General features: G+C 47.3%; 1 protein-coding gene and 3 non-coding genes across 4 annotated transcripts in view; 2 read left to right on the forward strand and 2 right to left on the reverse strand.

The window, feature by feature from the left end:
* Positions 1 to 26,562, reverse strand: part of LOC130366756 (butyrophilin subfamily 3 member A2-like) — a 38,212-nt gene that overhangs the window by 6,290 nt on the left and 5,360 nt on the right. The window contains exon 2 of the mRNA XM_056569086.1: positions 21,129 to 21,530. Within this exon, the coding sequence (XP_056425061.1) occupies positions 21,129 to 21,530 (402 nt within the window). The remainder of the gene's footprint in view (positions 1 to 21,128; positions 21,531 to 26,562) is intronic.
* Positions 1,360 to 1,431, forward strand: TRNAP-UGG (transfer RNA proline (anticodon UGG)). The gene has a single exon. It is a non-coding gene; the product is annotated as a tRNA-Pro (tRNA).
* On the reverse strand, positions 2,270 to 2,458 carry LOC130267927 (U2 spliceosomal RNA). Its single transcript, XR_008843339.1, has one exon. It is a non-coding gene; the product is annotated as a U2 spliceosomal RNA (small nuclear RNA).
* TRNAP-UGG (transfer RNA proline (anticodon UGG)) lies at positions 3,842 to 3,913 on the forward strand. The gene has a single exon. It is a non-coding gene; the product is annotated as a tRNA-Pro (tRNA).

The raw sequence follows: 26,562 nt of genomic DNA on the forward strand, positions 1-26,562 counted from the left end.
GGGTTAGTGAGCCCTAACTGTCCCTACAACTTCTGTGCCTTTCTTTTGCCCATCCGCCCTAAACAACGGATCGACAACCACGAGGACGGTGGATGTGCATAAGAGTCAAACAAAAAACAAAAAAACGTAAATGTCGGGAAACGAGTCAGGAACATAAGGGGAATGCCACATAGCTACAGATATACCAGGCAGGATAAAGCAAACAGTACAAGAACCAGGATCAAGATTAACAGCAGATATGATAATATGAACAAGACTAGATATAAGGATAAGTTTACAGCAGACAAAACAAGGAGATACAGGAGATGAACAGGTTAACTGAATGTCAGAACACTTAACGGGTCAGGAAATCAAGAGCACTGTTCACACTGGACTTAGAACAAGGAACACACTGGACACCCCACTCCAATCATGGAGGGACATAAATACCAAAGCCAAAACAGGTTCCTAGCTTGCGGGCACACTACACAGTGTGAACAGGATACTAGCCTAGAAGGAATCAAAAATCCTTAATACAAGCAAACACGAGTACAGACACAAGACTCACTCCTAGATAGACGGATTAGCACAAGGCTCAGAACAGGATTCTTTCATAGGAGTAGCAGGATCAAACAAGGTCAAAATAGGACTAACTTCTGAGCGGTGTCCTGGACTGGTCATGTGACCTGACATCACTGTTTGTCCTAGAGGGAGGGTGTCATATAACACCCCACTTAAACTGACATTCACTATAACAGATCCTGGAGTCATATAACATAAAATCTCACCTAAACCATAATACAGTGGTCCCTCAACATACGATGGTAATTCGTTCCAAACGAGCCATCATTTGTCGAATCCATCGTATGTTGAGGGATTTGTGCAATGTTAAGTATAGGAAGCTGTACTCACCTGTCCCCGCCGCTCCGGACCGTGTCCCGCCGCTCCCGATGGTGTCCCTGCCGCTTCCGATGGTGACCCCGGGCCTCCGATGGGCTCTCCTGGTATTCTCCGGTCCTCTGCTATCTTCCGCAAGGCCTTACTGGGCCTGTGTAGCGACGTCATTACGCCGTTGCGTATGCCGTTCCTATTGGATGACGGGACGGCGTGCGCAACAGCGTAGTGACGTCACCGGAGAGGGCCGAGAAGACACCGGAGGAACAGCGCTGGACTCGGAGGGCACCCCGGAGCATCGTGGAAGGTTAAGTAATACTCACCGCACCACAGGGGGAACATTAAGCTGCTATCCGGGAGCAGCTTAAGCATTTTGCGCTGCCGGATAGCACTTAATGCGATGGCCCCGACATAAAAAAGCATCGTATGTCGATTTGATCATATGTCGGAGCCATCATAGGTCGGGGCGGATTAGTGTCTGCAGTTGGCTCGTTGGTCTAGGGGTATGATTCTCGCTTTGGGTGCGAGAGGTCCCGGGTTCAAATCCCGGACGAGCCCTACTTTTGCAGTTTTATTCATTAACACGAAGAATCAAAGCATTTCCGCACATACATGTCATAAGATCAGAGCCATATGTTGTAACAAACTTCTTGATCAATAAGGAATAATGTCATTTCTTTATTTTTTTTTTTCTAAAGCCGAGGAACGTGCTTTCGATTCACCCAAAGTGCAAGAAAAAGTGCAAACGTGTTACACTAAAAAAACGTGCACAAAGGATGCGGTCTATCGCAAGCCCTTCTCCGATAGGAGAGAGGCCCCCCAACAAACCTTACCCTTCGCCTCCGGACCAAAAGGTACCTGCGAGGTTCCAGGTTCGATGTCCCTTTTTGCCGAAGCTACTAGGGAACCACAAATGCTCCCGGCATCCCCCTTGGCGTTAGCCAAGGTATCTGCCCGCAGAGCCGATTACGGTAGGTACCCTGCCAAAGCAGGAGTACCCGGGGTGTTTGCAGGGAGGTGCGGAACCTAATGGCCACACACACCTCCCCTAGACCGCCAGGAGGGACACCCAGAAGGGCTACTGCATCCTGACAAATCCTGTGAACACACAACACGCAAAAAGTGACACAGTGAGACAAAAAAGAAATAAATAAGTGAATGTGTGCAGATATACTGCCCGGACATCCGGCCGGATCTATAAAAATTTCTCTGATCCTAGCCAGAAGGCCGGGAATCAAGAGGTGAGTGCCACAAGGTGAAGAGATTATGGTGCCCGTGCTTCAACTCAGTGAGTCTATCCTCCCAGTGAGTTTCGGCACCTCGGGGTCACCACTCCCCGAGGCACAAAAGTACCTCGGCTCTAGACCCTCTCAGCCTCATGGCGAGACCCGGAGGGAACAGGTCACATCGGGGCAGCCGTCGAGCTGATTCCTCAGAACCAGCCCCGGAAAGCCCTGGTACACCTGCATCCTCCATGCAGCACCCATCCCCACCAGCCCCATATCGGCGTTACTGTCCACCGGCATGAAAAACTGATAAGAACAGATACTACACTTGATCTTAGCCAAAAGGCCGAGAATAATGTCATTATATTAGAAAAATCTTGACTATTAGGAATTTATAATAGGAGATCCTTTCTTTAACATAGAAGCCAGTATAATAGAAGTTACTAGCTAAGTACCTGCCACTATCAATAATGATATACATATATATGGGTATATAACACTGTGTACTATCTGCTACCCAGCTTTTCCAGTTTGAGGAGAATGTTTGTCTGGTAAAGCAGCCATTTTAGAGATCTTCAGGGGACTGGAAAGCTGGGTGATATGTGATATTCACTACACAGTGCAGGGCTCACAGAACTTCCCCAGATTTTCCAGTCTCCTGAAGAGAATATCTGTCTGGTAAAGCAGCCATATTGAAGCTCTTCAAGAGTCTGGGAAAGCACGGTGGCATGCCACCCAGCTTTCCCAATCTCCTGAAGCCCCATCATTGTCATGCTTTCTCCCTGCCCCCGCACTGATGCTTTCTCTCCCCTTCTACTTATCTTAGCCCACAATAAATCTTCTCTCCCCTGCCCATCCCTGTACCCTCTCCATGCCTCTGCACTAACTATTATCTGCACCTGCCTTCCAGACAGTTTAATCATACTTTACCTGTCATGAAAGGGGGGGGGGGAGTACAGAGTTAGTGAGCCCTAACTGTCCCTACAACTGCTGTGCCTTTCTTTTGCCTATCCGTCCTAAACGACCAATCGACAACCACGAGGACAGTGGATGTGCATAAGAATCAAACAAAACAAAACAAACCGTAAATGTCGGGAAACAAGCCAGGAACATAAGGGGAATGCCACAAAGCTACAAACAGATATACCAGGCAGGATAAAGCAAACAGTACAAGAACCAGGATCAAGATTAACAGCAGATATGATAATATGAACAAGACTAGATATAAGGATAAGTTTACAGCAGAGAACATAAGGAAATACAGGGGATGAACAGGTTAACTGAATGTCAGAACACTTAACGGGTCAGGAAATCAAGAGCACTGTTCACACTGGACTCAGAACAAGGAACACACTGGACACCCCACTCCAATCATGGAGGGACATAAATACCAAAGCCAAATAGGTTCCTAGCTTGCAGGCACACTACACAGTGTGAACAGGATACTAGCCTAGAAGGAATCAAAAATCCTTAATACCAGCAAACACGAGTACAGACACAAGACTCACTCCTAGATAGACGGATTAGCACAAGGCTCGGAACAGGATTCTATCCTAGGAGTAGCAGGATCAAACAAGGTCAAAACAGAATTAACTTCTGAGCGGTGTCCTGGACTGGTCATGTGACCTGACATCACTGTTTGTCCTAGAGGGAGGGTGTCATTTAACACCTCACCTAAACTGACGTACAATATTACAGATCCTGGAGTCATATAACACCGCACCAAAAAACAATACTCAGTTGGCTCGTTGGTCTAGGGGTATGATTCTCGCTTTGGGTGCGAGAGGTCCCGGGTTCAAATCCCGGACGAGCCCTACTTTTGCAGTTTCATTCATTAACAAGAAGGATCAAAGCATTTCTGCACATACATGTCATAAGATCAGCGCCATATGTTGTCACAAACTTCTTGTTCAATAAGGAATAATATTATTTCATTAGAAAAATCTTGTCTATTGGGAATTTATAATAGGAGATCCTTTCTTTAACATAGAAGCCAGTATTATAGCAGTTACTAGCTAAGTACCTGCCACTATCAACAATTATATACATCTATATGGGTATATATCATTGTGTACTATCAGCTACCCAGCTTTCCCAGTTTCAAGAGAATGTTTGTCTGGTAAAGAAGCCATTTTAGAGATATTCAGGGGACTGGAAAGCTGGGTGATATGTGATATTCACTACACAGGTTCACAGAACTTCCCCAGATTTTCCAGTCTCCTGAAAAGAATATCTGTCTGGTAAAGCAGCCATATTGAAGCTTTTGAAGAGTCTGGGAAAGCTGGGTGGCATGGCACCCAGCTTTCCCAATCTCCTGAAGCCCCATCATTGTCATGCTTTCTCCCTGCCCCCGCACTGATGTGTTCTCTCCCCTTCTACTTATCTTAGCCCACAAAAAATCTTCTCTCCCCTGCCCATCCCTGTACCCTCTCCCTGCCTCTGCACTAACTGTTATCTGCACCTGCCTTCCAGACAGTTAAATCATACTTTACCTGTCATGAAAAGGGGGGGGGGCAGGGAGCACAGAGTTAGTGAGCCCTAACTGTCCCTACAACTGCTGTGCCTTTCTTTTGCCCATCCGCCCTAAACGACCAATCGACAACCACGAGGGCAGTGGATGGGCGTAAGAGTGAAACAAAACAAACCATAAATGTTGGGAAACAAGTCAGGAACATAAGGGGAATGCTACAAAGCTACAAACAGATATACCAGGCAGGATAAAGCAAATAGTACATGAACCAAGATCAAGATTAACAGCAGATATGATAATATGAACAAGACTAGATATAAGGATAAGTTTACAGCAGACAAAACATGGGGATGCAGGGGATGAACAGGTTAACTGAATGTCAGAACACTAAATGGGTCAGGAAATCAAGAGCACTGTTCACACTTGACTCAGAACAAGGAACACACTGAACACCCCCTCCAATTATGGAGGGACATAAATAGCAAAGCCAAATAGGTTCCTAGCTTGCTTGCACACTACACAGTGTGAACAGGATACTAGCCTTGAAGGAATCAAAAATCCTTAATACAAGCAAACACGAATACAGACACAAGACTCACTCACTCCTAGATAGACAGATTAGCACAAGGCTCTGAACAAGATTTTATCCTAGGAGTAGCAGGATCAAACAAGGTCAAAACAGGACTGACAAAACGCACAGTGTGTATACGGACTAAGGCAACACAAAGCAGAACAAACAATACAAGAATACTAAAACCCGACTAAGGTACTTAACCTCTTAACCCCTTAAGGACCAAGCGTTTTTCTGTTTTTGCCCTTTCATTTTTTTTTCCTCCTTACCTTTTAAAAATCCTAACCCTTTCAATTTTGCACCTAAAAATCCATATTAGGGCAAATTTTTTGCGCCACCAATTCTACTTTGTAATGACATCATGCATTTTACCCAAAAATCTATGGCAAAACAGAAAAAAAATCATTGTGCGACTGTCACGATGCCGGCTGGCAGGTAGTGGACCCTCTGTGCCAGAGAGGGATTGGCGTGGACCGTGCTAGTGGACCGGTTCTAAGCCACTACTGGTATTCACCAGAGCCCGCCGCAAAGCGGGATGGTCTTGCTGCGGCGGTAGTGACCAGGTCGTATCCACTAGCAACGGCTCACCTCTCTGGCTGCTGAAGATAGGCGCGGTACAAGGGAGTAGGCAGAAGCAAGGTCGGACGTAGCAGAAGGTCGGGGCAGGCAGCAAGGATCGTAGTCAGGGGCAACGGCAGAAGGTCTGGAAACACTGGCAAGGGACACACAAGGAACGCTTTCACTGGCACTAAGGCAACAAGATCCGGCAAGGGAGTGCAAGGGAAGTGAGGTAATATAGGGAAGTGCACAGGTGATAACCCTAATTGGAACCACTGCGCCAATCAGCGGCGCAGTGGCCCTTTAAATCGCAGAGACCCGGCGCGCGCGCGCCCTAGGGAGCGGGGCCGCGCGCGCCGGGACAGAACAGACGGGGAGCGAGTCAGGTAGGGGAGCCGGGGTGCGCATCGCGAGCGGGCGCTACCCGCATCGCGAATCGCATCCCGGCTGGCAGCAGGATCGCAGCGCCCCGGGTCAGAGGACGTGACCGGAGCGCTGCAGCGGAGGGGGAGAAGCGAGCGCTCCGGGGAGGAGCGGGAACCCGGAGCGCTCGGCGTAACAGTACCCCCCCCCTTGGGTCTCCCCCTCTTCTTGGAGCCTGAGAACCTGAGGAGCAGACTTTTGTCAAGGATGTTGTCCTCAGGTTCCCAGGATCTCTCTTCAGGACCACAACCCTCCCAGTCTACTAAAAAAAAATTTTTCCCTCTGACCTTTTTGGCAGCCAAAATCTCCTTGACCGAGAAGACGTCCGAGGAGCCGGAAACAGGAGTGGGAGGAACAGATTTGGGAGAAAAACGGTTGAGGATGAGTGGTTTGAGAAGAGAGACGTGAAAGGCATTAGGGATACGAAGAGAAGGAGGAAGAAGAAGTTTATAAGAGACAGGATTAATTTGACACAAAATTTTGAAAGGACCAAGATAGCGTGGTCCCAACTTGTAGCTAGGGACACGGAAGCGGACATATTTAGCGGAGAGCCATACCTTGTCTCCAGGGGAAAAAACGGGGGGAGCTCTTCTTTTCTTATCCGCGAATCTCTTCATGCGTGAAGAAGTCTGTAAGAGAGAATTTTGGGTCTCTCTCCATATAATGGAAAGGTCACGAGAAATTTCATCCACAGCGGGCAGACCAGAGGGCAAGGGGGTAGGGAGGGGGGGAAGAGGGTGACGGCCGTACACCACGAAAAATGGGGATTTGGAGGAAGATTCAGAGACCCTGAAGTTATACGAGAATTCGGCCCATGGAAGGAGATCTGCCCAGTCATCCTGGCGGGAGGAAACAAAATGTCGCAAATAATCACCCAGGATCTGGTTAATTCTTTCTACTTGTCCATTGGACTGGGGATGATATGCAGAGGAAAAATTTAATTTAATCTTGAGTTGTTTACAGAGAGCTCTCCAGAATTTAGACACGAATTGGACCCCTCTATCCGAGACAATCTGCGTAGGCAACCCGTGAAGACGAAAAATGTGTACAAAAAATTGTTTAGCCAACTGAGGCGCAGAAGGAAGACCAGGAAGAGGGATGAAATGTGCCATTTTGGAGAATCGATCAACGACCACCCAAATAACGGTGTTGCCACGGGAAGGAGGTAAATCAGTAATAAAATCCATACCAATCAGAGACCAAGGCTGTTCGGGGACAGGCAGAGGATGAAGAAAACCAGCGGGCTTCTGGCGAGGAGTCTTATCCCGGGCACAGATAGTGCAGGCTCGCACAAAGTCCCCAACATCCGTCTCCAGAGTCGGCCACCAATAGAAGCGGGAGATGAGTTGCACAGATTTCTTGATGCCCGCATGACCTGCGAGATGGGAGGAGTGACCCCATTTGAGGATTCCGAGGCGTTGGCGTGGAGAAACAAAGGTCTTTCCTGGAGGAGTCTGCCTGATGGAGGCAGGAGAAGTGGAGATCAGGCAGTCAGGTGGAATGATGTGTTGCGGAGGGAGATCAACTTCTGAGGCATCCGAGGAACGAGAGAGAGCATCGGCCCTAATGTTCTTATCGGCAGGACGAAAGTGAATCTCAAAATTAAATCGGGCAAAGAACAGAGACCACCGGGCCTGGCGAGGATTCAGCCGTTGGGCCGACTGGAGGTAGGAGAGGTTCTTGTGGTCGGTGTAGATAATGACAGGAAATCTTGATCCCTCCAGCAGATGCCTCCATTCCTCAAGTGCTAATTTAATGGCTAGAAGCTCTCGATCCCCGATGGAGTAGTTCCTCTCCGCTGGAGAGAAGGTCCTAGAGAAAAAACCACAAGTGACAGCATGCCCGGAAGAATTTTTTTGTAGAAGAACAGCTCCAGCTCCTACTGAGGAGGCATCAACCTCCAATAGGAAGGGTTTGGAAGGGTCAGGTCTGGAGAGCACGGGAGCCGAAGAAAAGGCAGACTTGAGTCGTTTAAAGGAGTCCTCTGCTTGAGGAGGCCAAGACTTGGGATCAGCATTTTTCTTGGTTAAAGCCACGATAGGAGCCACAATGGTAGAAAAATGTGGAATAAATTGCCTGTAATAATTGGCGAACCCCAAAAAGCGTTGGATAGCACGGAGTCCGGAGGGGCGTGGCCAATTTAAGACGGCAGAGAGTTTGTCTGGATCCATCTGTAGTCCCTGGCCAGAGACCAAATATCCTAGAAAAGGAAGAGATTGGCATTCAAACAGACATTTCTCAATTTTGGCATAGAGTTGGTTGTCACGAAGTCTCTGAAGAACCATACGGACATGCTGGCGGTGTTCTTCTAGATTGGCAGAAAAAATTAGGATATCGTCCAGATATACCACAACACAGGAGTATAACAGATCACGAAAAATTTCATTGACAAAGTCTTGGAAGACGGCAGGGGCATTGCACAGTCCAAAGGGCATGACCAGATACTCAAAGTGTCCATCTCTGGTGTTAAATGCCGTTTTCCACTCGTCCCCCTCTCTGATGCGGATGAGGTTATAGGCGCCTCTTAAGTCCAATTTAGTGAAGATGTGGGCACCTTGGAGGCGATCAAAGAGTTCAGAGATGAGGGGTAAGGGGTAGCGGTTCTTAACCGTGATTTTATTAAGACCGCGGTAGTCAATGCAAGGACGTAGGGAGCCATCTTTTTTGGACACAAAGAAAAATCCGGCTCCGGCAGGAGAGGAGGATTTACGGATAAAGCCCTTTTTTAGATTCTCCTGGACGTATTCGGACATGGCAAGAGTCTCTGGGGCAGAGAGAGGATAAATTCTGCCCCGGGGTGGAGTAGTACCCGGGAGGAGGTCGATAGGGCAATCATAAGGCCTGTGAGGAGGTAGAGTCTCAGCTTGTTTTTTGCAGAAAACATCCGCGAAGTCCATATAGGCCTTAGGGAGACCGGTTACTGGAGGAACCACAGAGTTACGGCAAGGGTTATTGGGAACCGGTTTTAGACAGTTCTTGGAACAAGAGGACCCCCAACTCTTGATCTCCCCAGTGGACCAATCCAGGGTTGGGGAATGAAGTTGAAGCCAGGGAAGTCCAAGGAGAATCTCCGAGGTGCAATTGGGGAGGACCAAAAGTTCAATCCTCTCATGATGAGATCCGATGCTCATAAGAAGGGGCTCCGTGCGGAAACGTATGGCGCAGTCCAATCTTTCATTATTTACACAATTGATGTAGAGGGGTCTGGCGAGACTGGTCACTGGGATGTTGAACCTGTTGACGAGAGAGGCCAAAATAAAATTTCCTGCAGATCCAGAGTCCAAGAAGGCCACTGTAGAGAAGGAGAAGGCAGAGGCAGACATCCGCACAGGCACAGTAAGACGTGGAGAAGCAGAGTAGACATCAAGGACTGTCTCACCTTTGTGCGGAGTCAGCGTACGTCTTTCCAGGCGGGGAGGACGGATAGGACAATCCCTCAGGAAGTGTTCGGTACTAGCACAGTACAGGCAGAGGTTCTCCATACGGCGTCGTGTCCTCTCTTGAGGTGTCAGGCGAGACCGGTCGACCTGCATAGCCTCCACGGCGGGAGGCACAGGAACAGATTGCAGGGTACCAGAGGAGAGAGGAGCCGAGGAGACGAAACGCCTCGTGCGAACAGAGTCCATATCTTGACGGAGTTCCTGACGCCTTTCAGAAAAACGCATGTCAATGCGAGTGGCTAGGTGAATAAGTTCATGTAGATTAGCAGGAATTTCTCGTGCGGCCAGAACATCTTTAATGTTGCTGGATAGGCCTTTTTTGAAGGTCGCGCAGAGGGCCTCATTATTCCAGGACAATTCTGAAGCAAGTGTACGGAATTGTACGGCATACTCGCCAACGGAAGAATTACCCTGGACCAGGTTCAACAGGGCAGTCTCAGCAGAAGAGGCTCGGGCAGGTTCCTCAAAGACACTTCGGATTTCCGAGAAGAAGGAGTGTACAGAGGCAGTGACGGGGTCATTGCGGTCCCAGAGCGGTGTGGCCCATGACAGGGCTTTTCCGGACAGAAGACTGACTACGAAAGCCACCTTAGACCTTTCAGTGGGAAACAGGTCCGACATCATCTCCAGATGCAGGGAACATTGGGAAAGGAAGCCACGGCAAAACTTAGAGTCCCCATCAAATTTATCCGGCAAGGATAAGCGTATCCCAGGAGCGGCCACTCGCTGCGGAGGAGGTGCAGGAGCTGGCGGAGGAGATGACTGCTGAAGCTGTGGTAGCAACTGTTGTAGCATAACGGTCAGTTGAGACAGCTGTTGGCCTTGTTGCGCAATCTGTTGTGACTGCTGGGCGACCACCGTGGTGAGGTCAGCGACAACTGGCAGAGGAACTTCAGCGGGATCCATGGCCGGATCTACTGTCACGATGCCGGCTGGCAGGTAGTGGACCCTCTGTGCCAGAGAGGGATTGGCGTGGACCGTGCTAGTGGACCGGTTCTAAGCCACTACTGGTATTCACCAGAGCCCGCCGCAAAGCGGGATGGTCTTGCTGCGGCGGTAGTGACCAGGTCGTATCCACTAGCAACGGCTCACCTCTCTGGCTGCTGAAGATAGGCGCGGTACAAGGGAGTAGGCAGAAGCAAGGTCGGACGTAGCAGAAGGTCGGGGCAGGCAGCAAGGATCGTAGTCAGGGGCAACGGCAGAAGGTCTGGAAACACTGGCAAGGGACACACAAGGAACGCTTTCACTGGCACTAAGGCAACAAGATCCGGCAAGGGAGTGCAAGGGAAGTGAGGTAATATAGGGAAGTGCACAGGTGATAACCCTAATTGGAACCACTGCGCCAATCAGCGGCGCAGTGGCCCTTTAAATCGCAGAGACCCGGCGCGCGCGCGCCCTAGGGAGCGGGGCCGCGCGCGCCGGGACAGAACAGACGGGGAGCGAGTCAGGTAGGGGAGCCGGGGTGCGCATCGCGAGCGGGCGCTACCCGCATCGCGAATCGCATCCCGGCTGGCAGCAGGATCGCAGCGCCCCGGGTCAGAGGACGTGACCGGAGCGCTGCAGCGGAGGGGGAGAAGCGAGCGCTCCGGGGAGGAGCGGGAACCCGGAGCGCTCGGCGTAACAGTGACAAAATAGAAGAAAAAAACACAATTTTGTAAATTTTGGGGGCTTCCATTTCTACGTAAATTTTTTGGTAAAAATTACACTTTATTTTTATTCTGTAGGTCCATATGATTAAAATTATACCCTACTTATATAGGTTTGATTTTGTCGTACTTTTGGAAAAAATCATAACTAATACATTAAAAATTATCCTCTTCTGACCCCTACAACTTTTGTATTTTTCCCGTATGGGGTGGTTTGAAGGCTAATTTTTGGCGCCGTGATCTGATGTTTTAATCGGTACAATTTTTGTTTTGATTGGACTTTTTAATCGCTTTTTATTCCTTTTTTTATAGTATGAAAAGTGACCAAAAATATGCTATTTTGGACTTTGAAATTTTTTTGCGCGTACGCCATTGACCGTGCGGTTTAATTTATGATATATTTTTATTGGTCGGACATTTACGCACGTGGCAATACCATATATGTTTATTTTTATTATGTATTTATATTTTTTTACATGGAATTTGTGAAAAGTGGGGTGATTTAAACTTTTAATAAGGAAGGGGTTAATGTGTGTGCTTTTAAACTTTTTTTTAAAACTTTTTATTTACACTTTTAGTCCCCTTAGGGGACTTTTAGAAGGAATCATTTGCTTCCTCATACAGATCAATGGGGTTACATATAATCCCATTGATCTGTGTGCTCTGCGCTCGATTGATAAAGCCTGGTCCTGCCAGGCTTTATCATTCCGAGCAACGGAGCCAACACAGCAAGAGAGGTAAGCCCTCAGGCTACCTCAGCAGTGGATCGCCCCCCCCCCCCCCCCACGATCGCGCTGCGGGGGGGCCATCCACCCCAGTGGACCACCAGGGACGGGATACAGGCACCTTTGACAGCGGCAATCTAAAGGGTTAATAGTCGACCGCGGCGATCGCCGCATATCGGCTATTAACGCCGGCCCCCAGTGACAGGAATCAGCTGGGGGCCGGCTGGTATGACTCAGGCTCCAGTCGGGAGCCTGAGTCATACCCCGTTAATGGCCAATGGACACCGTACGCCCGGTCCTGGTAAATAACGCGGGGTCACGCCGGGTCGGTCCCAGCGTGCTGCGTGCTATTAACCCTTTAGATGTGGCGATCAAAAATGATTGTCGTGTCTAAAATCAAAGTGAAAGCTTCCCAGCAGCTCAGTCGGGCTGATCGGGACCATTGTGATAAAATCGCAATGTCCCCATCAGCTAGCACATGAGCGGGGGTCCCCTCACCTGTCTCCGTCACGTTCGATCGGCGATTGAGTGCTCCAAGCCTGAGATCCAGGCTTGAGCAATCGACCGCCTATAACACTGATCAATGCAAAGCTATGGCTTTGCAGGGATCAGTGTAAAAGATCAATGTGTGCAGTGTTATAGCCCCTCCCCCCATAGGAGCTTTAACACTGCAAAAAAAAAGTGAAAAAAGTTAATAAAGGTCATTTAACCCCTTCACCCCCCTTTTCCCATTAAAAAAAAGTGTAAATAAAAATAAACATATGTGGTATCGCTGCGTGCGGAAATCTCCAAATTATAATAATATATCGTTAATTAAACGTGCGCGCAAAAAATTCCAAAGTCCAAAATACTGTATTTTTGGTCCCTTTTTAGATCATGAAAAAATTAATAAAAAGCGATCAAAAAGTCTGATCAATACAAAAATGGTACCAATAAACAACTTCAGATCACGGCTCAAAAAATGAGCCCTCATATTGCCCTGTACGTGGAAAAAGAAAAAAGTTATAGGGGTCAGAAGATGACAATTTTAAACGTATTAATTTTCCTGCATGTAGTTATGATTTTTTCCAGAAGTCCGACAAAATCAAACCTATATAAGTAGGGGATCAATTTAACTGTATGGACCTACAGAATAAAGAGAAGGTGTAATGTTTACCGAAAAATGTACTGTGTAGAAACGGAAGCCGCTTAAAAGTTTTTACTTCAATTTAGTTTTTCCATTTTGTCGTAGATTTTTGGGTAAAAGGACTGATGTCATTACAAGTTAGAATTGGTGGCGCAAAAAATAAGCAATCATATGGATTTTTAGGTGCAAAATTGAAAGGGTTATGATTTTTTAAAGGTAAGGAGGAAAAAATGAAAGTCCAAAAACTGAAAAACCCCTGGTCCTTAAGGGGTTAAATCAACTGGTGCCAGAAAGATTTGTAAATTAATTCTATTAAAAATCCCAATCCTTTCAATACTTATTAGTATAATGCACTTGTGGTTAGGCAGAAAGGAAATTCAAAAAGAAAAGAACTTCCTCTTTAGTATACAGCAGCTGATAAGTACTGGAAGGACTGGGATTTTTTAATAGAAGTGATTTGCAAATCTGTTTAACTTTCTGGCACCAGTTGATTTAAAAGAAAATGTTTTCCAGTGGAGTACCTTTAAAGGGGTGCTCCGCGCCTAGACATCTTATCCCCTAACCAAAGGATAAGATGTCTGATTGTGGGGGTCCCAGAGCTGGGACCCCACCGTGATCTCTGTGCAACTCCCGGCCTTCATTTAGAACTCTGGGTGCGGGCGGCGGGGGTCGTGTAGTCACGGCCATGCCCCTTGTGGAATCACACCCCCCCCCCCTTCCATAGACGTGCATTGAGGGGGTGTGACATTACATCACGAAAGGGCATGGCCAACCCCCACCGCATGCGCCACACAGCATTCGGAACTAAATGTTCCGAACGCTGGCCAGTGGAGTACCCCTTTAATGCCACCAAATGAGTTTGAAAGACCCTTTATGGCAGAGAGCAGGCATCCTGAACAAGGCGAGGTGTAGAAGGATTTCCTATACCACCCGGACCATGGCGAACATTTTGGCTGGGAATCTGGTGTTTGCACCTTTTGACAAAAGGCGAAGTTGATAAAAACCATCAATTTCATGCGTATACTCAAAATCAGTGGATTGATACTCATAGTCAGCAGAAATGTGTATACCAAAAGGCACATAAAAGGCGCAAAAAACAGAAAGGCCACTAGTACCAAAATAGCGCCAAAGTTAGACGGAAAAAAAACAGGGTACACACAATGATATATACCGGCCAATATCTGAACAGGACCCAAAGCAGAAAAATGCTAAATACCGATAAACGGACATTAAATTACCATGATGTTGGTCTAGTATCAGGATGTTTTTAACTCCTGGGCAGTCTCCGCAGCCTTAGAGTTACACAATCAGGAGATGTACCGAAGGTCCCATAGACTTGTATAGGACGCTAGATTTATTGATCACTCTAGGGCTGCAGCAACATCCCTTATTATAGTTATATTCTTGTACATAGGAGACAGTATTATAGATGTTATATTCTTGAATATAGGGGCAGCATTATAGTAGTTATATTCTTGTATATAGGAGGCAGTATTATAGTAGTTGTATTCTTGTATATAGGGGCAGTATTATAGTAGTTATATTCTTGTATATAGGGGCAGTATTATAGTAGTTATATTCTTGTATATAGGAGCAGTATTATAGTAGTTATATTCTTGTATATAGGCTCAGTATTATAGTAGTTATATTCTTGTATATAGGAGCAGTATTATAGTAGTTATATTCTTGCATATAGGAGCAGTATTATAGTAGTTATATTCTTGTATATTGGAGCAGTATTATAGTAGATATATTCTTGTATATAGGAGGCAGTATTATAGTAGTTATATTCTTGTATATAGGAGCAGTATTATAGTAGATATATTCTTGTATATAGGAGGCAGTATTATAGTAGTTATATTCTTGTATATAGGAGCAGTATTATAGTAGTTATATTCTTGCATATAGGAGCAGTATTATAGTAGTTGTCACGATGCCGGCTGGCAGGTAGTGGATCCTCTGTGCCAGAGAGGGATTGGCGTGGACCGTGCTAGAGGATCGGTTCTAAGTCACTACTGGTTTTCACCAGAGCCCGCCGCAAAGCGGGATGGTCTTGCTGCGGCGGTAGTGACCAGGTCGTATCCCCTAGCAACGGCTCAACCTCTCTGGCTGCTGAAGATAGGCGCGGTACAAGGGAGTAGACAGAAGCAAAGTCGGACGTAGCAGAAGGTCGGGGCAGGCAGCAAGGATCGTAGTCAGGGGCAACGGCAGGAGGTCTGGAACACAGGCTAGGAACACACAAGGAAACGCTTTCACTGGCACTAAGGCAACAAGATCCGGCGAGGGAGTGAAGGGGAAGTGAGGTGATATAGGGAAGTGCACAGGTGTAAACACTAATTGGAACCACTGCGCCAATCAGCGGCGCAGTGGCCCTCTAAATCGCAAAGACCCGGCGCGCGCGCGCCCTAGGGAGCGGGGCCGCGCGCGCCGGGACAGGACTGACGGAGAGCGAGTCAGGTACGGGAGCCGGGGTGCGCATCGCGAGCGGGCGCTACCCGCATCGCGAATCGCATCCCGGCCAGAGGCGGTATCGCAGCGCCCCGGGTCCGTGGAACCGACCGGAGCGCTGCAGTGAGAGGAGTGTAGCGAGCGCTCCGGGGAGGAGCGGGGACCCGGAGCGCTCGGCGTAACAGTACCCCCCCCCTTGGGTCTCCCCCTCTTCTTGGAGCCTGAGAACCTGAGGACCAGACTTTTGTCCAGGATATTGTCCTCAGGTTCCCAGGACCTCTCTTCTGGACCACAACCCTCCCAATCCACTAAAAAGAAGGTTTTCCCTCTGACCTTTTTTGATGCTAAAATTTCTTTAACGGAGAAGATGTCCGAGGAGCCGGAGACAGGAGTGGGGGGAACAGATTTGGGAGAGAAACGGTTAATGATAAGTGGTTTAAGAAGAGAAACATGAAAGGCATTAGGAATACGAAGAGAAGGAGGAAGAAGAAGTTTGTAAGAGACAGGATTAATCTGGCGCAAAACCTTAAAAGGACCAAGATAGCGTGGTCCCAACTTATAGCTAGGGACACGGAAGCGGACATATTTGGCGGAGAGCCATACCTTGTCTCCAGGGGAAAAAATGGGAGGAGCTCTTCTTTTCTTATCCGCGAATCTCTTCATGCGTGAAGAAGCCTGTAAGAGAGAATTTTGGGTCTCTCTCCATATGATGGAGAGATCACGAGAAATTTCATCCACAGCGGGCAGACCAGAGGGCAAGGGGGTAGGGAGGGGGGGAAGAGGGTGACGGCCGTACACCACGAAAAACGGGGATTTGGAGGAAGATTCAGAGATTCTGAAATTATACGAGAATTCGGCCCAAGGTAGAAGATCTGCCCAGTCATCCTGGCGGGAGGAAACAAAATGTCGTAAATAGTCACCCAAGATCTGGTTAATTCTTTCTACTTGTCCATTGGATTGAGGATGGTATGCAGAAGAAAAATTTAATTTAATCTTGAGTTGTTTACAGAGAGCCCTCCAGAATTTAGACACAAATTGGACGCCTCTATCCGAGACGATCTGCGTAGGCAACCCGTGAAGACGAAAAATGTGTACAAAAAATTGTTTAGCCAACTGAGGCGCTGAAGGAAGACCAGGAAGAGGGATGAAATGTGCCATTTTGGAGAATCGATCAACGACCACCCAAATAACAGTGTTGCCATGGGATGGGGGTAAGTCAGTAATAAAATCCATACCAATCAGAGACCAAGGTTGTTCGGGAACAGGCAAAGGAAGAAGAAAACCAGCGGGCTTCTGGCGAGGAGTCTTATCCCGGGCACAGATAGTGCAGGCTCGCACAAAGTCCACCACATCAGTCTCTAGAGTCGGCCACCAATAGAAGCGAGAGATGAGTTGCACAGATTTCTTGATGCCCGCATGACCTGCGAGATGGGAGGAGTGACCCCATTTGAGGATTCCGAGGCGTTGGCGTGGAGAAACAAAGGTCTTTCCTGGAGGAGTTTGCCTGATGGAGGCTGGAGAAGTGGAAATCAGGCAGTCAGGAGGAATGATGTGTTGAGGAGAGAGTTCAATTTCAGAAGCATCTGAGGAACGAGAGAGAGCATCGGCCCTAATGTTCTTATCAGCAGGTCGAAAGTGAATTTCAAAATTAAATCGGGCAAAGAACAGAGACCACCTGGCCTGACGAGGATTCAGCCGTTGGGCAGACTCGAGGTATGAGAGGTTCTTGTGATCGGTGTAAATAATAACTGGAAATCTCGATCCCTCCAGCAGATGCCTCCATTCCTCAAGTGCTAATTTAATGGCTAGAAGCTCTCGATCCCCGATGGAGTAGTTCCTCTCCGCCGGAGAGAAGGTCCTAGAAAAAAACCCACAAGTAACAGCATGCCCGGAAGAGTTTTTTTGTAGAAGGACAGCTCCAGCTCCCACTGAGGAGGCATCAACCTCCAATAGGAAGGGTTTAGATGGGTCAGGTCTGGAGAGCACGGGAGCCGAAGAGAAGGCAGACTTGAGTCGTTTAAAGGCGTCTTCCGCTTGAGGAGGCCAAGACTTGGGATCGGCATTTTTTTTGGTTAAAGCCACAATAGGAGCCACAATGGTAGAAAAATGTGGAATAAATTGCCTGTAATAATTGGCGAACCCCAAAAAACGTTGGATGGCACGGAGTCCGGAGGGGCGTGGCCAATCTAAGACGGCAGAGAGTTTATCTGGATCCATTTGTAGTCCCTGGCCAGAGACCAAGTATCCTAGAAAAGGAAGAGATTGGCATTCAAACAGACATTTCTCAATTTTAGCATAGAGTTGATTGTCACGAAGTCTCTGAAGAACCATACGGACATGCTGGCGGTGTTCTTCTAGATTGGCCGAAAAAATTAGGATATCATCAAGATATACAACAACACAGGAGTATAACAGATCACGAAAAATTTCATTAACAAAGTCTTGGAAGACAGCAGGGGCGTTGCACAGGCCAAAGGGCATGACCAGATACTCAAAGTGTCCATCTCTGGTGTTAAATGCTGTTTTCCACTCATCCCCCTCTCTGATGCGGATGAGGTTATAGGCGCCTCTTAAGTCCAATTTAGTAAAGATGTGGGCACCTTGGAGGCGATCAAAGAGTTCAGAGATGAGGGGTAAGGGGTAGCGGTTCTTAACCGTGATTTTATTAAGTCCGCGGTAGTCAATGCAAGGACGTAGAGAGCCATCTTTTTTGGACACAAAGAAAAATCCGGCTCCGGCAGGAGAGGAGGATTTACGGATAAAGCCCTTTTTTAGGTTCTCCTGGACGTATTCAGACATGGCAAGAGTCTCTGGGGCAGAGAGAGGATAAATTCTGCCCCGGGGTGGAGTAGTGCCCGGGAGGAGGTCGATAGGACAATCATAAGGCCTGTGAGGAGGTAGAGTCTCCGCTTGTTTTTTGCAGAAAACATCCGCGAAGTCCATATAGGCCTTAGGGAGACCGGTTACTGGAGGAAGCAGAGAGTTACGGCAAGGGTTACTGGGAACCGGTTTTAGACAGTCCTTGGAACAAGAGGGCCCCCAACTCTTGATCTCCCCAGTGGACCAATCCAGGGTTGGGGAATGAAGTTGAAGCCAGGGAAGTCCAAGGAGAATTTCCGAGGTGCAATTGGGGAGGACCAAAAGTTCAATCCTCTCGTGATGAGATCCGATGCTCATTAGAAGGGGCTCCGTGCGGAAACGTATGGAACAGTCCAATCTTTCATTGTTTATACAATTGATGTAAAGGGGTCTGGTGAGACTGGTCACTGGGATGTTGAACCTGTTGACGAGAGAGGCCAAAATAAAATTTCCTGCAGATCCAGAGTCCAAGAAGGCCACAGAAGAGAAGGAGAAGGCAGAGGCAGACATCCGCACAGGCACAGTAAGACGTGGAGAAGCAGAGTGGACATCAAGGATTGTCTCACCTTTGTGCGGAGTCAGGGTACGTCTTTCCAGGCGGGGAGGGCGGATAGGACAATCCCTCAGGAAGTGTTCGGTACTAGCACAGTACAGGCAGAGGTTCTCCATGCGGCGTCGTGTCCTCTCTTGAGATGTCAGGCGAGACCGGTCGACCTGCATAGCCTCCACGGCGGGAGGCACAGGAACAGATTGCAGGGAACCAGAGGAGAGAGGAGCCGAGGAGAAGAAACGCCTCGTGCGAACAGAGTCCATATCTTGGCGGAGCTCCTGACGCCTTTCGGAAAAACGCATGTCAATGCGAGTGGCTAGGTGAATAAGTTCATGAAGATTAGCAGGCATTACTCGTGCGGCCAGAACATCTTTAATGTTGCTGGATAGGCCTTTTTTAAAGGTCGCGCAGAGGGCCTCATTGTTCCAGGATAATTCAGAAGCAAGAGTACGGAATTGTACGGCATACTCGCCAACGGAAGAATTACCCTGGACCAGGTTCAACAGGGCAGTCTCAGCAGAAGAGGCTCGGGCAGGTTCCTCAAAGACACTTCGAATTTCCGAGAAGAAGGAGTGTACAGAGGCAGTGACGGGGTCATTGCGGTCCCAGAGCGGTGTGGCCCAAGCCAGGGCTTTTCCAGACAGCAGGCTGACTACGAAAGCCACCTTAGACCTTTCAGTGGGGAACTGGTCCGACATCATCTCCAAGTGTAAAGAACATTGGGAAAGGAAGCCACGGCAAAACTTAGAGTCCCCATCAAATTTATCCGGCAAGGATAGTCGTAGTCCAGAAGCGGCCACTCGCTGCGGGGGAGGTACAGGAGCTGGCGGAGGAGATGGTTGCTGGAGCTGTGGTAGTAACTGTTGTAGCATAACAGTCAGTTGAGACAGCTGTTGGCCTTGTTGCGCAATCTGTTGTGACTGCTGGGCGACCACCGTGGTGAGGTCAGCGACAACTGGCAGAGGAACTTCAGCGGGATCCATGGCCGGATCTACTGTCACGATGCCGGCTGGCAGGTAGTGGATCCTCTGTGCCAGAGAGGGATTGGCGTGGACCGTGCTAGAGGATCGGTTCTAAGTCACTACTGGTTTTCACCAGAGCCCGCCGCAAAGCGGGATGGTCTTGCTGCGGCGGTAGTGACCAGGTCGTATCCCCTAGCAACGGCTCAACCTCTCTGGCTGCTGAAGATAGGCGCGGTACAAGGGAGTAGACAGAAGCAAAGTCGGACGTAGCAGAAGGTCGGGGCAGGCAGCAAGGATCGTAGTCAGGGGCAACGGCAGGAGGTCTGGAACACAGGCTAGGAACACACAAGGAAACGCTTTCACTGGCACTAAGGCAACAAGATCCGGCGAGGGAGTGAAGGGGAAGTGAGGTGATATAGGGAAGTGCACAGGTGTAAACACTAATTGGAACCACTGCGCCAATCAGCGGCGCAGTGGCCCTCTAAATCGCAAAGACCCGGCGCGCGCGCGCCCTAGGGAGCGGGGCCGCGCGCGCCGGGACAGGACTGACGGAGAGCGAGTCAGGTACGGGAGCCGGGGTGCGCATCGCGAGCGGGCGCTACCCGCATCGCGAATCGCATCCCGGCCAGAGGCGGTATCGCAGCGCCCCGGGTCCGTGGAACCGACCGGAGCGCTGCAGTGAGAGGAGTGTAGCGAGCGCTCCGGGGAGGAGCGGGGACCCGGAGCGCTCGGCGTAACAGTAGTTATATTCTTGCATATAGGGGCAGTATTATAGTAGTTATATTCTTGTATATAGGAGCAGTATTATAGTAGTTATATTCTTGTACATAGAGGGCAGTATTATAGTAGATATATTCTTGTATATAGGGGCAGTATTATAGTAGTTATATTCTTGTATATAGGAGGCAGTATTATAGTAGTTATATTCTTGTATATAGGAGCAGTATTATAGTAGTTATATTCTTGTACATAGGAGGCAGTATTATAGTAGTTATATTCTTGTACATAGGGGTAGTATTGAAGTTTTCCAACATCTGGAGGGCCACAGTATGAGACCACTGCCTTATAGCCATGCCCCCTATTCTGCACAATGGCTTTTCGACCTCTCATAAGGACACATACTACACTTGATGTTACCTTGAGGGATAAGAAGCAATTTTTCCCAATGAACAACTATGACCTTTCTCGAAATCTGGAGACTCCTGCCCTATCATAATATAGGAAGGAACGGTTCCTCTAAACCCTTCTTACCATGTGACTTGTTCTTCTGTATCAACAGTCGGTCAAAAATGTGTAGCGTCACCACACAACATCTGACTTGTCGTCCGGGCCGGATCGGATACTCGGTGATCCAACAAGAATATCTGCCGGCGTCGTCCTCCGTCAGGTCAGCTAAGGTCAGGGTGGCATTGCCATCTGCAAACCAGTTGTTGGATATTGTAGTACGGCCCTTGAATATAGCATTCTGCTTGTCGCCCGTGTCCTTCCCATTCTGGAAGTGGACGACTAAGTCCTCCATCTTATGTTCCTTCTGCCACGAGACTCTCATCAGCTGGTCTGAGACTCTCAGAGGAGAGAATAAGCAAGGAAGAGCACCGATGCTGTCCTGCGGGAAGGAAACCATCCGCTCACCCCCTGGACAAGACAGGAGACCTAAACACAGAGATATTATTATAGTAGTTATATTCTTGTATATAGGAGCAGTATTATAGTAGTTATATTCTTGTATATAGGAGCAGTATTATAGTAGTTATATTCTTGTATATAGAAGCAGTATTATAGTAGATATATTCTTGTATATAGGAGCGGTATTATAGTAGTTATATTCTTGTATATAGAAGCAGTATTATAGTAGTAATATTCTTGTATATAGGAGCAGTATTATAGTAGTTATATTCTTGTATATAGAAGCAGTATTATAGTAGTTATATTCTTGTATATAGGAGCAGTATTATAGTAGTTATATTCTTGTATATAGGAGCAGTATTATAGTAGTTATATTCTTGTATATAGCAGCAGTATTATAGTAGTTATATTCTTGTATATAGGAGCAGTATTATAGTAGTTATATTATTGTATATAGGAGCAGTATTATAGTAGTTACATTCTTGTACATAGAGGGCAGTATTATAGTAGATATATTCTTGTATATAGGGGCAGTATTATAGTAGTTATATTCTTGTATATAGGAGGCAGTATTATAGTAGTTACATTCTTGTATATAGGAGCAGTATTATAGTAGTTATATTCTTGTATATAGGAGCAGTATTATAGTAGTTATATCCTTGTAAATAGGAGGCAGTATTATAGTAGTTACATTCTTGTATATAGGAGCAGTATTATAGTAGTTATATTATTGTATATAGGAGCAGTATTATAGTAGTTATATTCTTGTATATAGGAGCAGTATTATAGTAGTTATATTCTTGTATATAGGAGCAGTATTATAGTAGTTATATTCTTGTATATAGGAGCAGTATTATAGTAGTTATATTCTTGTATATAGGAGCAGTATTATAGTAGTTATATTCTTGTACATAGAGGGCAGTATTATAGTAGATATATTCTTGTATATAGGAGCAGTATTATAGTAGTTATATTCTTGTATATAGGAGCAGTATTATAGTAGTTATATTCTTGTACATAGAGGGCAGTATTATAGTAGATATATTCTTGTATATAGGGGCAGTATTATAGTAGTCATATTCTTGTATATAGGAGTGTCACGATTCGGCTTACAGGTTGTGGATCCACTGTGTCAGCGAGGGATTGGCGTGGACCGTGCCGGTGGAACGGTTCTAAGTGGCTACTGGTGTTCACTAGAGCCCGCCGCAAAGCGGGATGGTCTTGCTGCGGCGGTAGCAACCAGGTCGTATCCACTAGCAACGGCTCAACCTCGCTGACTGCTGAGAAGGCGTGGGACAGAAGGACTAGGCAGAGGCAAGGTCAGACGTAGCAGAAGGTCGGGGCAGGCGGCAAGGTTCGTAGTCAATATGGATAGCAGGAGATCAGGTAACACAGGCTTGGACAACACTAAATGCTTTCACTGGCACAAGGCAACAAGATCCGGCAAGGGAGTGCAGGGGAAGTGAGGTGATATAGCCAGGGAGCAGGTGGAAGCTAATCAGGCTAATTGGGCCAGGCACCAATCATTGGTGCACTGGCCCTTTAAGTCTCAGAGAGCTGGCGCGCGCGCGCGCCCTAGAGAGCGGAGCCGCGCTCGCCAGCACATGACAGCCGGGGACCGGGACGGGTAAGTGCCTTGGGATGCGATTCGCGAGCGGGCGCGTCCCGCTATGCGAATCGCATCCCCGCCGGCAATGTCAGTGCAGCGCTCCCGGTCAGCGGGTCTGACCGGGGCGCTGCAGGGAGAGAGACGCCGTGAGCGCTCCGGGGAGGAGCAGGGACCCGGAGCGCTCGGCGTAACAGTACCCCCCCCCCCCCTTTGGTCTCTCCCTTTTTTTGTCCGGCAACTGCTTTACCTGGGACGAGGACACCGGGAGTGAATGTAGGGTTTCCTCAAAGGCAGGCAGTACAGCAGGAGTGGGAATGGGGAGGGAGGGCAGAGGGTGAAGCTTGGCACGGGGCAGGGTGTCACCAGGACGGGGGCCATGAGGAGGCAAGGCACAGTCCAGATAAGCCTTGGGGGGACCAGGTGTAGGAGGAGGCACTGAGGCTTGCCTGACGGAACTGGGAGGGGGGGAGAGGCATTTCTTGTGGCAAGCAGAGTCCCAGTTCTTGATCTCCCCGGTGGTCCAGTCAAGGGTGGGAGAATGAAGCTGGAGCCATGGCAGACCAAGGAGGACCTCAGAGGTGCAGTTGGGAAGGACGAAAAATTCAATAATTTCGTGATGGGGTCCAATGCACATTAAGAGGGGTTTTGTGCGGTAACGCACGGTGCAATCCAATCTAACTCCGTTGACCGCGGAAATGTAGAGCGGCTTGACGAGACGGGTCACCGGGATGCAGAATTTATTCACCAAAGAATCCAGAATAAAATTCCCAGAGGCACCAGAGTCCAAGCAGGCCACGGCTGAGAGGGAGGAGTTGGCTGAAGAAGAAATCCGCACGGGCACCGTGAGACGTGAAGAAGCAGACTTCGAACCAAGAGACGCCACACCCACGTGAGCTGGGTGCGTGCGTGCGTTTCCTAGACGTGGAGGACGAATAGGGCAATCCACCAAGAAATGTTCGGTACTGGCACAGTACAGACAAAGATTTTCTTCCCTACGGCGATTCCTCTCTTCCTGGGTCAGGCGAGACCGATCCACTTGCATGGCCTCCTCGGCGGGAGGCCCAGGCGTAGATTGCAAAGGATACTGTGGGAGAGGTGCCCAGAGATCTAAGTCTTTTTCCTGGCGGAGCTCCTGGTGTCTCTCAGAAAAACGCATGTCAATGCGGGTGGCCAAATGGATAAGTTCTTGCAGGTTGGCAGGAATCTCTCGTGCGGCCAGCACATCCTTGATGCTACTGGATAGGCCTTTTTTAAAGGTCGCACAGAGGGCCTCGTTATTCCAAGATAATTCGGAAGCGAGAGTATGAAATTGGATGGCGTACTCGCCCACTGAAGAATTACCCTGGACCAGGTTCAGCAGGGCAGTCTCGGCAGAAGAAGCTCGGGCTGGTTCCTCGAAGACACTACGGACTTCAGCGAAGAAGGACTGGACTGTGGCTGTGGCAGGATCATTGCGGTCCCAGAGCGGTGTGGCCCAAGACAAGGCCTTTCCTGAAAGAAGGCTTACTACGAACGCCACCTTAGACCGGATCATTGGTGCACTGTCCCTTTAAGTCTCAGAGAGCTGGCGCGCGCGCCCTAGAGAGCGGAGCCGCGCGCGCCAGCACATGACAGCCGGGGACCGGGACGGGTAAGTGACTTGGGATGCGATTCGCGAGCGGGCGCGTCCCGCTATGCGAATCGTATCCCCGCCGGCAATGTCAGCGCAGCGCTCCCGGTCAGCGGGTCTGACCGGGGCGCTGCAGGGAGAGAGACGCCGTGAGCGCGTAACAAGGAGGCAGTATTATAGTAGTTATATTCTTGTATATAGGGGCAGTATTATAGTAGTTATATTCTTGTTCATAGGAGACAGTATTATAGTAGTTATATTCTTGTATATAGGGGCAGAATTATAATAGTTATATTCTTGTATATAGGAGCAGTATTATAGTAGTTATATTCTTGTATATAGGAGCAGTATTATAGTAGTTATATTCTTGAATATAGGAGGCAGTATTATAGTAGTTATATTCTTGTATATAGGAGGCAGTATTATAGTAGTTATATTCTTGTATATAGGAGCAGTATTATAGTAGTTATATTCTTGTACATAGAGGGCAGTATTATAGTAGTTATATTCTTGAATATAGGAGGCAGTATTATAGTAGTTATATTCTTGTATATAGGAGCAGTATTATAGTAGTTATATTCTTGTATATAGGAGCAGTATTATAGTAGTTATATTCTTGTATATAGCAGCAGTATTATAGTAGTTATATTCTTGTATATAGGAGCAGTATTATAGTAGTTATATTCTTGTATATAGGAGCAGTATTATAGTAGTTATATTCTTGAATATAGGAGGCAGTATTATAGTAGTTATATTCTTGTATATAGGAGGCAGTATTATAGTAGTTATATTCTTGTATATAGGAGCAGTATTATAGTAGTTATATTCTTGTACATAGAGGGCAGTATTATAGTAGTTATATTCTTGAATATAGGAGGCAGTATTATAGTAGTTATATTCTTGTATATAGGAGCAGTATTATAGTAGTTATATTCTTGTATATAGGAGCAGTATTATAGTAGTTATATTCTTGTACATAGAGGGCAGTATTATAGTAGATATATTCTTGTATATAGGGGCAGTATTATAGTAGTTATATTCTTATATATAGGAGGCAGTATTATAGTAGTTACATTCTTGTATATAGGAGCAGTATTATAGTAGTTATATTCTTGTATATAGGAGCAGTATTATAGTAGTTATATTCTTGTATATAGGAGGCAGTATTATAGTAGTTACATTCTTGTATATAGGAGCAGTATTATAGTAGTTATATTCTTGTATATAGGAGCAGTATTATAGTAGTTATATTCTTGTATATAGGAGCAGTATTATAGTAGTTATATTCTTGTATATAGGAGCAGTATTATAGTAGTTATATTCTTGTACATAGAGGGCAGTATTATAGTAGATATATTCTTGTATATAGGGGCAGTATTATAATAGTCATATTCTTGTATATAGGAGGCAGTATTATAGTAGTTATATTCTTGTATATAGGAGGCAGTATTATAGTAGTTATATTCTTGTATATAGGGGCAGTATTATAGTAGTTATATTCTTGTACATAGGAGACAGTATTATAGTAGTTACATTCTTGTACATAGGAGGCAGTATTATAGTAGTTATAAGATAAGTAATGAATCCCGGCACTCACTTCTCTTCATGCAGTTATACTTTATTTAAACGCAAGACGCGTTTCGGCTACAGTCGCCTTTTTCAATTGCAAACATATGTTAAAAAGGCGACTGTAGCCGAAACGCGTATTGCGTTTAAATAAAGTATAACTGCATGAAGACAAGTGAGTGCCGGGATTCATTACTTATCTGCTATCCTCGTGCACCACGCGACTCCAAGTGCCGCCCTACACTATTGAAATTATAGTAGTTATATTCTTATAC

The sequence above is a fragment of the Hyla sarda genome, chromosome 4, assembly GCF_029499605.1.
Source record: "Hyla sarda isolate aHylSar1 chromosome 4, aHylSar1.hap1, whole genome shotgun sequence".
Taxonomy (NCBI): Eukaryota; Metazoa; Chordata; class Amphibia; order Anura; family Hylidae; genus Hyla; species Hyla sarda.